The sequence below is a fragment of the Lottia gigantea genome (assembly GCF_000327385.1).
Source record: "Lottia gigantea unplaced genomic scaffold LOTGIsca_174, whole genome shotgun sequence".
NCBI classification, from domain to species: Eukaryota; Metazoa; Mollusca; class Gastropoda; family Lottiidae; genus Lottia; species Lottia gigantea.
The window spans coordinates 201732-216720 of NW_008708206.1; the positions used below are offsets into that span (position 1 = coordinate 201732).

The 14989-nt window shown below is 29.4% G+C and overlaps 2 protein-coding genes across 2 annotated transcripts; one reads left to right on the forward strand and one right to left on the reverse strand.

The window, feature by feature from the left end:
- Window positions 1–1088: 1088 nt before the first annotated feature.
- Window positions 1089–6898, forward strand: LOTGIDRAFT_238838 (hypothetical protein; the record flags this gene model as incomplete). Its single annotated transcript, XM_009051915.1, has 11 exons — window positions 1089–1184; window positions 1368–1496; window positions 1858–1953; window positions 3281–3439; window positions 3906–4001; window positions 4326–4449; window positions 4817–4962; window positions 5559–5627; window positions 5984–6049; window positions 6331–6440; window positions 6823–6898. The coding sequence occupies 11 exons, from the start codon at window positions 1089–1091 to the stop codon at window positions 6896–6898; spliced, it is 1167 nt and encodes a 388-aa protein (XP_009050163.1).
- A 2187-nt stretch (window positions 6899–9085) lies between these two features.
- Window positions 9086–10916, reverse strand: LOTGIDRAFT_173841 (hypothetical protein; the record flags this gene model as incomplete). The annotated part of the gene is made up of 2 exons (XM_009051916.1): window positions 9086–9699; window positions 10667–10916. 2 exons carry the CDS (start codon window positions 10914–10916, stop codon window positions 9086–9088), a joined length of 864 nt encoding a protein of 287 aa, XP_009050164.1.
- Window positions 10917–14989: the final 4073 nt, after the last annotated feature.

Consider the following 14989-nt stretch of genomic DNA (forward strand, 5'->3'; position numbering starts at 1 on the left):
CGGATAAAAGTACAGGCGAAATAGAAAATTCGTCTGTCAGTGGAAATACACAAATAAAAAATGAAGAGCAGAAGGTGAAACTTCCCTAGCCTTTATCTTTTATAATTTTCAAACTCTTAATTGATCTTTATTGAGGATTGTTGGATTTGTAGCCAAATAGATCCGAATATAAACTGATTGAACGAAGTGATTGTGATTGACTTCAAAGTTCAATCAATCAAATGCATTCATCTGTCAATGTCTCTCAATTAATTATCCAAGCCTCTTCCTCTATCCATGAAAAAAAAGTTAAAGATTTTGTACACAACCCTTTCTTCAGACTCTCAAATTCTTCCCGGTTTCCCCCTGTCAGTCAGTGATGCAGGTGAGAGGGGCTGACATGGAAAAAGCCTACACAACACTGTCAACAGATACGTGGATTCTGCCCTAGCAATAAATAATTTATTTCAAGTTAAAACACTGTAGAAAGCTGACTTGTTAAGGCAAGGTTGGTTATGACTTGCATTTTGTTGATAGCAGCGGCCTTAAACGTCTTTGTTAAGGTTAGTTTTAGAGTTCTAAACTGGATTCAGTGCTGGAATTGTATTAAACAAAAGATATGGGTGGACTGCCTTTAAGTGATACTACGTCTTTGAATGAACATAAAATTTAATTCTGGTCAATATAAGTATATATTCATCAGTTAGCTTACCTGGTGTCATGAAGTTACAACGGAATCCCTGTAAAATCTAGAAGATTGGAAAATTCATATATAAATATTTTTAGATTTATTGGATTATATAAGGATCCTGTTATGTTATTTATGACACCAAGTCTATCTACTGATGAATATATGCTCTTATTGGCCATGTTTAAAATTTTCAAATTTTATGTTTATTCTAAGACGTAGTAACCCTTTAACAATAGAAAAATATTTCATGTTACTGATGTCTTAACTCTATCCTGTACCTTTCTTAAACTTGCTACTTTAATCTTCTTTCTGCCTTCTGGAGTTCTGGTGTAGCCTACTAATAACTAGGAAAAGATAATTCTGCTCCATTTGATTAAACAGGAAGAATATCTACTATTCCTATATAATATCTTTCAAAATGTCTGGTAAAATTGCAAATTATCTGTCTCTATTAGCTAAGTATTTAGGTAGAGTAAAGTTTCAGCATGAAACTGTCTTTCATTCTAAGAATAAGGTAAAAAAAGGTTCTCCAACAACTCAACTCAACAACCATAGCAAGAATTTAACTTTAATTTTGAAAAGTTTTACAGATAGATGAAATTATACTCAGCTGTGGAAAAGCTAATAATTAAACTACATGTTCTTAAAACATTTACATTACATGTAATCTTAATCTTAAGCTTTGCTTTGTTAACAGGAAGAAGAAAACAAAGATGAAGCTGACAAAATAAAAACCAACAGTAGCGGCACTAAAACATATCAACAATCTTTACCTCATGTTCTTTCTAATTATGGTTTAGACAATAATAGACAGAAGAAGAAAAAGGTACACTTTTTCAATGATATGGATGTGATAATACCATCAGATTTCTCAATTCAGTGTCCATTTGTTGGTCAAGTCCCTATCAAGTCGCTTGTGCTACAGAATTTGTCTTAGATCCCTGTATAGTTGAACATCTAAAACAAATTAAAATCTGTTATAACACTAATGCTGCTTTTGTAACTAATATTGTTGTCTTCTCAAAATTTCACACTTTGCATGTTGGGAATTTTAAAGAAAGATGACTTTTACCAATTTTTTCGTTAAAGTTTTGTCATATTAGCGATTTTTAGCGAAATTTATGAATTGATATTATTTGTACCTTAACCATGATTATGATAATATTTAGTTTGATTATTTCCTATAGTCAGCCAAAGTAAGAAAAGAAAGAAGAACTAAAAGAAGAACAGAATTTTTAGAAGATGAAGAAAGAGATAAAGAAAGAGAAAAATTAAAAGAAGAGGTTTGTAATATAATTTTTCTAAATGATTCTTCTGTGGCTAGAATTTTGAAAATTTAACTTAAATAAAGTCAAGATTTGAACCCTTTTAACCCTACCGGCCACACACTTACACAATATATACCCGAGCAGCAGGGACCTGGGCGTTATTAAATGACATCATACAACATTAACGTCATTCGCTTTTACTTTTATTACTTGATATTCAGGGTATATGACGTTATATTTCATTTACACTCAGGGTTCAAAGGGTTAACTTATTACTTTCAGATTGTTCAGATTTTTTAATAAAAATTTTGTCTGCAATTTCTCAAATATTTCAAATTTCAAATGAGAGTCCTTTGTTTAAAATGCCTTCAGGTCAATACAAACATTTGTTTGATAATTTCAGTCACAATTGCCTGTGGAAAGTTTAGACTGAAAATTCCCCTGTTTGAAATCACCAACCCAAAATATAGTCTAAGACTCACAGAACCCCTTTTTTTATATCTTATTGATATTAAGAAACAGCAGTTTAATTATAACCCCTTACATATAACATTAATAGTTTTTTTTTTATGGTAAATTATCACTTGAGATGATGTGTATATGTAATGTGTAATGAAACATTGTGTTTAAATAATAAATAAAATTTTTATATCCATAAACTGTTGTTTCTTAAACTGCTGTGATACTTCTAAATGTCTTACAAGGATTATATCCTATTACTTTGAAGCTGAAAATAATCAAAACGTTGTAACAAAAGTTCCATACAAAGTTTTCATGAACACACTTTCAAGTCAATTTGACCCTTTCTTATCCAGTTAATTCTATAAGTATTTAAACATTCTTGTTGAATTTCCTCATTGTACACTGCAATATACACAAAATCTAATTCCATATAACCAATTGCTGAGATATAGGTTTTAAATACAACGCTAAAAATTATGCTAGTTTTAAAGCACATCTAACGCATAGCGAACAGTTCTTCAAAGCCACCAATGAGCTGTTGAATGAGAGTATTTCAATAATATCAATAGCCTCTAAATCTGATTATATGAACAATATACTATAATAGCCTGCTTTTAAAAGAACAATAGACTAAGATTATATTACATATCAGATTAAATATTAACTTGTGGATAACAGTCAATGCCTGTAATAAACTATGTCAATAATCCCTTTTTGAGACCCTGCCAAAATTTTACCTGTTCATTTTACTGGTAGTTAGTATATGGATATGTTGTGATTTATAACTTCTAACTTATCAACTTCTTTGTTTTTGGGATAGATATTGAATGTTATGTAAAACGTGTGTCCTCGATAATGAGAATTCTGTTTTAATTTTCAGAAATATCTCTCTGTGGTCGATGATCTACATAAATTAAAGAATTATTATTATCGAGAATACAGAGATCTGTTAACAGAGAAGATCATTCGACAGAGATTGGAAATTAAAGACAAATCAGAAGCCATGTTAGCTTCAGCAAGACAAAAGGAACAGGAAGAGGTAAGTCAATTGATTTTTGCGGACAAATTTTGTATTTAAAAGGCTCATTAAAAGGAATATGGTCATCTAAATATTTTTCATGTAACTTGATTATGATAATTTAACTTGTTGAAACATTGTGTATAATAAAACTCAGGAGTAGTATACCATAAAATTGTCATCTATTATTTGCTTTTCACTCTCAAGATAGCTCAAATTTAGCCATTTTCAGAATTATTGTCAGATATATGGTAATCCACTAATGAATACAACAAACTTGTTTTACCAAAGAATCATGACTATTAAAGTTTTTGCCTCTTTTCCTTCTATGATGTCTATTGTCTAATGTGCTAAACTCAGTCATATGAGAGTTTCTTATTCGCATCCATACACAACTGGTGATCACTCTGGTCACTATAGGCAATATCTGCATTGAAGGAATATGGTTTTACAAGAACGCAAATTCATGTAATGTTTTTTTTATTAGAGAGAAGCCAATAAATCCAAGGCTAGGATGACCAAACATAAACTGGTACACAATGAAGATTTCCTTAAAAATGTTGAAATAACAGAAACAGCAAGGGTAGGTTTTTCCAGTATTTTAGGTTTCCAATATTCTAGGATTTCATTCCAATATTTGAGGTTTTCATATAAGCTTACCAACTCTCTAGGTGTTCAATATTTCAGGTTTCTAATATTTCATGTGTCCAATATTCTAAGTTTCCAATATTCTAGGTTTTCAATATTTTTTGGATATAAAATTTAGCCAGGAATTTTTCCCATTGTTACACACTAAACTTCACACTGATGAAATCCATACTTTAAATGCATTTCGCATATTTTTTATAAAAAATCTTTATTTGAGAATTCAAATATGGTTTATTTAAAAGAAATTATTTTATTTTAGATTGTTAATCTACAGACTAAACTACAAAAAGAAGGTAAACTGAAGAGTCAATCTGATATAGATGAATTTTGGAGAAATATCAAAAATCCAAATGCAAATGAGAAATATTTTGATAAAAATAGAGGTAAGTTGAAACGGGGGATTTTTTTTTAGTAGGTTGCGAAAACTATAGACTAAGATCCAAAGAAATGTGTCCCTTATCTTACCTTATCTGAAAGTTTTAACCAAAATAATCTTATTATCAATTTTTGGAATGCCAAAACTATTTGGAAACTTATGATGATTTGAGTGTTCCAGTCATCTGATCATTAAGCCTATATATTTCAAATTAAATCATTTATAAATTTAGTTTCTAACCCAATGAAATAACTGTAAATCTTGGTTTCATCTAAGACTTAGTTGATAAAGTGTGTGTGTATTAATAAAGCAATATATTCAGAATTATACAGTATATAGAAAACTCACTCAAACTATATTCTATTTTAATCAAGGTGAAACACCAGACTCAGTATTTGGTGGAAAAATTGCGACAGCTAATAGACCATTGAGTCAAATAAATGAATCTTCAGAATCATCTCGTCCTACTACCAGGGGAGAGAACTGGGCTGTAACACAACAATATAAACATCAACATAAGGTATTGTGATAATATCATACACTACAGTAGCTAAAAGATATTTGTGCAATTTCAAATATAAGCACAAGCAGTCTACCTTATTTTAGTCAATTTAATTGGTAATAAATATTGGACTGTTTTTGTTCATGTTTTGAATTGGACCAAAATGTCTTTGATCGACTCGATATTATTCTTGTTGATAATTTTGGAAATGAAATAGAGTTTTACATCATACTTTTATGCTTCCAATTCTACTGCTGGGTACAGTAAGAAAATTTTTTCAAAGATGGGTGTAGCACAGGGAAAAAGTCAATGACTAGATGCTTTTTCAATGATGGCTTCTATGATTTTTATTCCTGGTTTGAAAATCTCAAAATATTGTGAAAGCTTTGTAGGGATTTAAGACAGGATTCTCAGGTCTCTCAATGAGCCAATGTGGTTTCCCAGGAGATAAATTCCTTACTTTGCAAAAATAGAATAGAGTTTGACGCCCTACTTTTCTGCACCTGTTTGGGCCATTGAGAAGGTTTTTTTTTTTTCAAAAGTTTAAGATTCAACCAAAGATTGCATCAAATTTTCTTCCACTATTTAAATTTTCTAAATATATTATTTTACAGGGTCCTGGAAATCGTCAAAAAAATAATTCCTCTGCAGCCAAACAAGCTATGGACAAAAGATTTGCTTCTGTAAGATATTTTTGCTCTCAAAATGATTGTAATGGTTCAATGTAACCAAATCTGCAGCATGACTTCTTCCTATTTAAAATCTTTCATGTTTATTTGATTAAAATAAAATGCACATTAAAATGCAAGTTATTTTGTTTCCTGTGGGTGACTCCACTTGCTATTCTAGATCTGACAAAATTGGTATCCAAAATGATTTTTATGTCATAAATGTATTGAACCAATCAAACACTGAGTTCATTGTTTGAATTTGACTTATAAGGTCAACTCACTTTTAAATCTATATAATTTTAATTTACTAATTTAAGTGAATCGGTTTTGATTTAAAATGTAATTGAATAAGAACCATTATATTGCAGGTTGATATGCCACCATTACATTGTTTCACTATGGATTTAAGTGAGAAACCTCCAGATCCAGAAATGGTATGTTCTTCATTACATTTATCAGACATTTCTTAATATGTGTTCTAGCTGAATTTCAGTTATCTGTAATACTTTTAATAACTAAATTTGACACCTAGTTTGTCTGCAATTATAAAAATAATGACATTTTAATTTTTTACATGCGATGAAATTTCCTGTACATGGGAAAAATCTTACAGCTGAAACCACCTTTTACCAAAGACTGTTGCTTCAATGATGTTTTTCTTTCTTGTGTGCATAAGTATTAACTTATTAATATTACCTTATTTTCAATATTCCAGATCAATAAAAGAGTACAATTAAAGGCAATTGAAAAACAAAGAAAGAAATTTATGGGCAAACTTCATAAGATGCATCAACTAGCAATGGCTAATAATGCTTTAGCTTCCAGGTTAGTGGCGCTTATTATTTTGGTTATTTTTTCAGTATACGTTTCTCCATTAGAAAATTAGACCAAATTTTTGTTCTGTTTATTTAAATAAACACTTTGGGTCTCTTGAATATTCGTCCTAATAACCTTTTGACTGAACCTAATGACTTCTGCTTTAACCAATCCAATTCTGTCAATCTCTCCCAAATTTCAAACGCTGGAGAGGGCATCATTGCCATCACCATACCTATATTGTACTAAATTGTCTTATCAGATTTTAGCTCTTATATTTATATATAAATAATGAATTCAAAAAGACAAAAAATACTCTGGGACCTCAGATAGGTCTAACCACTCAGTGCACCTCTGATCCTCAGTGGTTCAACCTCTCAATCCACCTCAGATTCTCAGTGGTTCAATCTCTCAATCCACCTCAGATCCTCAGTGGTCAAACTGCTCAATCCACCTCAGATCCTTAGTGGTGCAACCTCTCAATCCAACTCAGATCCTAGGTGGTCCAACCACTCTATCCACCTCAGATCTTCGGTGGTTCAACCTCTCAATCCACCTTAGATCCTCAGTGGATCAACCTCTTAATCCAACTTAGATCCTCAGTGGTTCAACCCTTCAGTCCACTGCTGATCCTAGATACCAAATTTGATACCAATCTGTAATAAACCCTAAAAATACATAATCAAAACTCATATCAGAGTACATTCTTCAAATGTGTGGTAACATAATAAATACTAAAGAATATCAGAAAACGAAAAAAAGATATCAATTATTAGTTCATTGTAATATTAGTAATACAAAAGAATAATTTACACAGACTATTTTTTACAAGTTAAGTTAACCTCCTTTTAAACTAGCTGTCCTGAGGAGGTCTTTATATCCAAAAAATGTGGTGATATTCAAATGACCAAAATTCAATCAAGTTTTAGAATTTAGAAGTTAAAATTCCTTGACTAGTTGATTGAATTTGATTTACACTGAATATATGTAATTAAATTTGATTGATACCTACTGAAATACATTTACTCAGTTCATTAGATGGTACTAATCAAATGATCTGGGCTAATTCAAGTTTCAGAAAGTAAAATTCAACTTGAGTTGTTGATTGAATTTGATTTACACTGAATATATGATATTAACACAGAAGTAGGCTTACTCAGATTTATGAGCAACGCTGGTATAAATCAACTGATCAAGATTCAATCAAGTTTCAGACAGTAAAGCTAAACTACCCAGACTTCTTGATTGATTTTGATTGACAGTGAATATATGCAACTACAACAGATTGAAATAGGCTTACTCAATGTATTAACTTAACTAGTTGCAATCAAATGATTAAAATTAAACCAAGTAGAAGTTAAACTAACTAATCTTGATTGAATTTGATTTACACTGAATATATGCAATTGGATCAGATTGAAATAGGTTTACTCAGGCTATTAGCAAAATCTAATCAAATGATCCAGATTCAATCAAGTTTCAGACAGTAAAGCTAAACTACCCAGACCTATTGATAGATTATGATTTGATCTACAGTAGGCTGATCTGTTAAAAAGATTTTGAAATCAGTATCTATCATTACAGTAAGCTATAACAGAATTTGATAAACAGAGTTCACATATAAATATCTGGATATCTGTTCACTTGTCATTTTATATCTCAACTTCTCTCAATATTCATAGCTTTTATATTCTAAATTCAAAATGGCTGCCACTTTTACTGAAAGTTATTCATATTTTGCTGTTTTAAGAAATCAAACTGAGACTAGATTATCAGGTCTAACAGAATCAAAAGATACAGATGTTCAGAACTACAGAAATGAAGATGAGATTATCAAGACTTCAAGAAAATCTTCAACAATTAAATACTGGAAGATACCAAAATCATTTCTTATCACCTTGTAAGACTGGAAGTCCAAGTAGAAGATATATTCCTGTGACTATTATTAAAAATGGTTTAAAACGAACAGCTTGTTAAAACATCTGATGGTTTTGGTCTCAAACGATTAACAATTGGTTTGGATCTGGAAGATATCAGCATATTATCATGAAGACCAAGCTATCCAAGACAGTTATATCACAGGAGAAGACGTGCAGCATTTCTGTCCATAAGTCAAAGTCGACAAGCAGGCAAACTCAATGAGGTAGACACAAAACCATCCCAATAGACATTCATGGCTTATTCTGTTTGTCAAGTGCAATATTTTGTTATATTTTGTTATAACTTGTTATTGTTTATATTGTTTTTGTTATCAAACTATTATACATTTTAAGAAATAAAAATGTAAAGTTGTATTTTATTGGTTTTCATTATATGAAATGATTTTGTAATTTTCCTGAAGCACAGAGGAAATTCAGATTGAAAATGAGAAAGTTTTAGTCTACACTCTGCTAGAAAACAAGGATCTAAAATCATAAGCTAAAAGAGCTCTTCATTATTTGAGCTCCTTTGAACAATTAATTGATGATTATTTTATAAAACTTCAAGTAATGAATCATTTATTTACAAATAATAACAATACTGTACAATAGTGATAACAAAATATATAACAATTATAAACTAAAATAACAACTATTATAATTTATAAATTATAAACTAAAAAAACAACTATTATAATTTATAAATTATAACCTTATATAATAAACTAAATATATCTAACACAGTGTATATTTTAAACCCTTAATAAATTTAGTCTGTAAAACATCATCATTATCACCCTTATCTTCATTATCATCATTATCATCATTATCATTTACTTCTGTTAAAATACAAGACTGATGTAAATTCTCATATTTTTTACCATGATGATAAGATACTGTACGAGTCCCACAAAATCTTGTAAAATTATTGGTACTTGGTACTGTTTCTGGATCACAAAATCTGGTAAAATTATTGGTACTTGGTACTGATTCTGGATCACAAAATCTGGTAGAGTTATTGGTACTTGGTACTGTTTCTGAATCACTAACTGTAGTAAAATTTTTGGTACTTGGATCACTACTTTGATTCACAAAATTTCTTAGTTTATTCTCTAACTGAATTTCTTCTATTTTTAAATTATCATTGATTATTCTTATATTCTGTCTTCTTTTCTGAATTTCTTTTAATCTTCTATCAATTTTCTTATTGACTAATTTCTTCTTGAATTCAACTGTATCAGTTTCTACAACTTGACAAAACTTGTTACTTTTACAAATAACTGGAGTTTCAGAAAAGAAACTTGTATTACAGGAATTATAAGTTTCACAATATAAATTATCTCTAGATTCTGGAAACATGATGATAATGTTGTTTATACAATGATAAGATAATGATGATTTAGAAAAATTTATAAAGATATTTATATAAGTTATAAAATATAAGACTAGTTATCTGTCATTAGTAATGATTATTCTGTCATATTGGTGAAATGATTATTCTGTCATATTGGTGAAATGATTATTCTGTCATTACTTAAGTAATATAAGATAAATTGATTAATTATAGTGAACACATTTAATGTACAAGTAATTATTCAATGAGTTATTAATGAGACAGTATCTTTATTCAAATTTTACAAATTGGTTTTCAGTTGTCAGTGATAGAGGTTAGAAGAACAGACATAGTAAAAGGACAGAGTTTTTCATTTAGAAAAGAATATCAGACAGTATGATTTAGTTAAGTTTTATTTTCAGATAAATAACAAATACAATAACAAGATAAATAACAATATCAAACAATAACAAAAAAACAATTCTAGTTTCATCAGCACTATATCTTCTTGGTACTAATTATGCCTTGGAAATAGGTGAATGTCTTTGATTTTGGTAAATAAAGATTTGTAAGATAACAATATCAAACAATAACAGATCTGGTTTCATAGCACTATATCTTCTTGTTATTTTATTTTCAGTAGAAATTAGACTCTTGTTGTTTTTCTACCATTTCTCACAACTGTTACAGGAGTATATCTTCTTCTTGGACTTCCAGTCTTTCAAGGTGATAAGAAATGATTTTGGTATCTTCCAGTATTTAATTGTTGAAGATTTTCTTTAAGTCTTGATAATCTCATCTTCGTTACTGTTGTTCGAACAGTTTATTTTGATTCTGTTAGACCTGATAATCTTGTCTCAGTTTGATTTCTTAAAACAGCAAAATGTGAATAACTTTCAGTAAAAGTGACAGCCATTTTGAATTTAGAATATAAAAGACTCTGTCTAATTCTCTGGCTCCTCAGCAAATTGTTGTTTTTCTACCATTTCTCACAACTGTTACAGGAGTATATCTTCTTCTTGGACTTCCAGTCTTACAAGGTGCTATCAAATGATTTTGGTATCTTCCAGTAGTAAGTTGTTGAAGATTTTCTTGAAGTCTTGATAATCTCATTTTCATTTCTGTAGTTTGAACATCAGAATCTTTTGATTCTGTTAGACCTGATAATCTTGTCTCAAATTGATTTCTTAAAACAGCAAAATGTGAATAACTTTCAGTAAAAGTGGCAGCCATTTTGAATTTAGAATATAAAAGTTATGAATATTGAGAGAAGTTGAGATATATAATGACAAGTGAACAGATATCCAGATATTTATATGTGAACATTATTTACTCATGTCATTGATATTCAATGATGACAGTGTTTACTTTATTATTGATTAGATTAGACATTAATAATCAAAACATTTCTCTGATTGATTACTTGATTCAATCATAGTATTAATAGTTACAATATATTTTAATGATAACAGTTTTGTAATATGGATTTTTATCTACATATTTATTGAAAAGCTGAAATTTTTAACAATTTACATCCTGATTTACACAAGTATGAGGATTTTCATTTATCATTTCTTCATAAAGTGTAATATTTGCATTCCTATTTGATTTCGATTAAATTCAGCTATCTTCTCTTTTGAGGTAATTGGTTATAAATTTCAACACTGAAGTAGCATTTTATGTTTTTAATTTACAATAATAACATTGATAACAATAACAAACAATAACAAAATATTGCATGCAATAACAAGAATGGCTGTTGGGCTGGTTGTGTGTCTACCTCCTTGATTTTGTCTTCCTTTGGACAAAGGTACATAGGTGCACATCGCTTATTGTAATGAAAAATTGAGTGGTATTTCTGGGAACTTAGACAGTTTGGTCTTCATTATAATATAGTGATATCTTCCAGTACCAAACAATATTAAAGTTTGTATAACACTTTTTCTAATCCATTTTTACTTTAACCATCAGATGTTCTGGAAAACCATTCTAACAGGCTGTACATTTTAAACCATTTCTCATAATAGTTACAGGAATATATCTTCTACTTGGACTTCCAGTCTTACAAGGTGATATCAAATGATTTTGGTATCTTCCAGTATTTAATTGTTGAAGATTTTCTTTAAGTCTTGATAATCTCATCTTCATTTCTGTTGTCCGAACATCAGTTTGTTTTGATTGTGTTAGACCTGATAGTCTAGTCTCAGTTTGATTTCTTAAAACAGCAAAATGTGAATAACTTTCAGTAAAAGTGACAGCCATTTTGAATTTAGAATATAAAAGTTATGAATATTGAGAGAAGTTGAGATATAAAATGACAAGTGAACAGATATCCAGATATTTATATGTGAATTCTGTTAATCAAATTCTGTTATAGCTTACTTTACTGATAGATACTGATTTCAAAACCTTTTTAACAGATCAGCCTACTGTAGATCAAATCAAAATCTATCAATAGGTCTGGGTAGTTTAGTTTTACTGTCTGAAACTTGATGCAACACAGATCTTTTGATTGCATCAATATTACTAATGAACTGAGTAAGGTTATTTCAATCTGTATAAATTCTATATATTTAGTGTTAATCAAATTCAATGAATCAAGAGGTCCGATACTTGAAAAAATATGGATCATTAACTAAGTAAGCCTATTTCAATATGTTTTAATTGCATATATAAAGTGTAAAAAAAGTACTTTAGTTTTACTCTCTGAAATTTGAACACAGATCATTTGATTGCTACTAGTTTAGCTAATGTACTGAGTAAGCTTCTTCAATCTGTTGTAATTGTATATATTCATTTTAAATCAAATTCAATCAAAAAGTCTGGGTACTTTTGCTTTACTGTCTGAAACTTGATTGAATCTAGATCATTTGATTGGAACCACTTTACTTAAACACAACTATGTAATACTGAGCAAGCCTTTTTATCATCTGATTTATTTTCAGTTTTAAATCAAATCAATCAACAAGTCTGTCTGAAACTTAATCTTTTGATTGAAAAGTGATGATGATCAAATGATGAACAAACCGAGTAAGCCTCATGTATTCTGGCTAATATCTTCTATTTTTGTGAAGTTTAATGAAAAGGTTTTTTGAATTGTAGGAAATAAAGCAAGCCTGTTTTTGAGTTGTAAATAATAAAGCAAGCCTGTTTTGGAATTGTGAAAATAAGGCAAGCTTGTTTTGAATTTTAAAAATAAAGCAAGTCTGTTTTGGAATTGTGAAAATAAAGCAAGCCTGTTTTGAATTGTAAAAAATAAAGCAAGCCTGTTTTGGAATTATGAAAATAAAGCAAGCCTGTTTTGAATTGTAAAAAATAAAGCAAGCCTGTTTTTGAATTGTAAAAAGTAAAGCAAGCCTGTTTTTGAATTGTGAAAATAGAGCAAGCCCGTTTTGAATTGTAAAAAATAAAGCAATCCTGTTTTGAATTGTAAAAAATAAAGCAAGTCTGTTTTGGAATTGTAAAAAATAAAGCAAGCCTCTTTTTAAATTGTAAAAAATAAAGCAAGCCTGTTTTTGAATTGTAAAAAATAAAGCAAGCCTGTTTTTGAATTGTAAAAAATAAAGCAAGCCTGTTTTTGAATTGTGAAAAATAAAGCAAGCCTGTTTTTGAATTGTAAAAAATAAAGTAAGCCTGTTTTTGAATTGTAAAAAATAAAGCAAGCCTGTTTTTGAATTGTAAAAAATAAAGCAAGCCTGTTTTTGAATTGTGAAAAATAAAGCAAGCCCGTTTTTGAATTGTAAAAAATAAAGCAAGCCTGTTTTTGAATTGTGAAAATCGAGCAAGCCTAGCTGTTTTTTAAATAGAGGCTGTTTTTTTACTGTTGATTCAGTAGTCTTCAATCAAGTAACAATCAAAAGTAATTTTTCTTTACTTATATTTCCATTTAGAAATCCAGACTGTTTTGAGTAATTGAATTGTGTATATATCCAACCAACTATTAATACTTTGATTGAATCAAGTAATTGCTAAGATAAATGTTTTGATTATTAATGTCTAATCTAATCAATAATAAAGTAAACACTGTCATCATTGAACATCAATGACATGAGTAAATAATGTTCACATATAAATATCTGGATATCTGTTCACTTGTCATTTTATATCTCAATTTCTCTCAATATTCATAACTTTTATATTCTAAATTCAAAATGGCTGCCACTTTTACTGAAAGTTATTCACATTTTGCTGTTTTAAGAAATCAAACTGAGACTCGATTATCAGGTTTAACAGAATCAAAACAAACTGTTCAAACAACAGAAATGAAGATGAGATTATCAAGACTTAAAGAAAATCTTCAACAATTAAATACTGGAAGATACCAAAATCATTTGTTATCACCTTGTAAGACTGGAAGTCCAAGAAGAAGATATACTCCTGTAACAGTTGTGAGAAATGGTAGAAAAACAACAATTTGCTGAGGAGCCAGAGAATTAGACAGAGTCTAATTTCTACTGAACATAAAATAACAAGAAGATATAGTGCTATGAAACCAGATCTGTTATTGTTTGATATTGTTATCTTACAAATCTTTATTTACCAAAATCAAAGACATTCACCTATTTCCAAGGAATAAATAGTACCAAGAAGATATAGTGCTGATGAAACTAGAATTGTTATTTTGTTATTGTTTGATATTGTTATGTACCATGTTGTTATCGTATTTGTTATTTATCTTAAAATAAAACAATTCACTAAATTATACTGTCTGATATTCTTTTCTAAATGAAAAATTCTGCCTTTTACCATGTCTGTTCTTCTAACCTCTATCACTGACAACTGAAAACCAATTTGTAAAATTTGAATAAAGATACTGTCTCAAGCTTTGCAATCTACTATGTCTCTTTACTATTTTTCACAATAGAAACCTTTGCCCTTCCAGAACAGAATAGTGAAAATCATAGGTCACAATATGAGATAAGTATGGCCTCCGTTTTAAAACGAAGATTATTTTATTTTGATTAACGACAAACACCCTCATCCCCTCTCAACTATTTTCATTTGTCATTATCAATAACATTTTATTCACCAATGAATTTGTTCGGCACTTTTCCCTTTCCTTTTGTAAATATGTTTGTCACTTCCTGTTTTGTTTCCAATGTACATTTCGCTGCTGTCAACTCCTATATTATGTAAATTATACTTTTATCATCTGTAAATATTCGTATTGGTAACAGATTTATATAAGCTTCGGCTTGTTTCTGAAACCAACATTAATCTATAGCATATGTATGATTTTGTAAATTATCAATAAATATTGCTTAAACATAGGTCACAATAAGAATGACAAATTTTGTTTTTGTGGT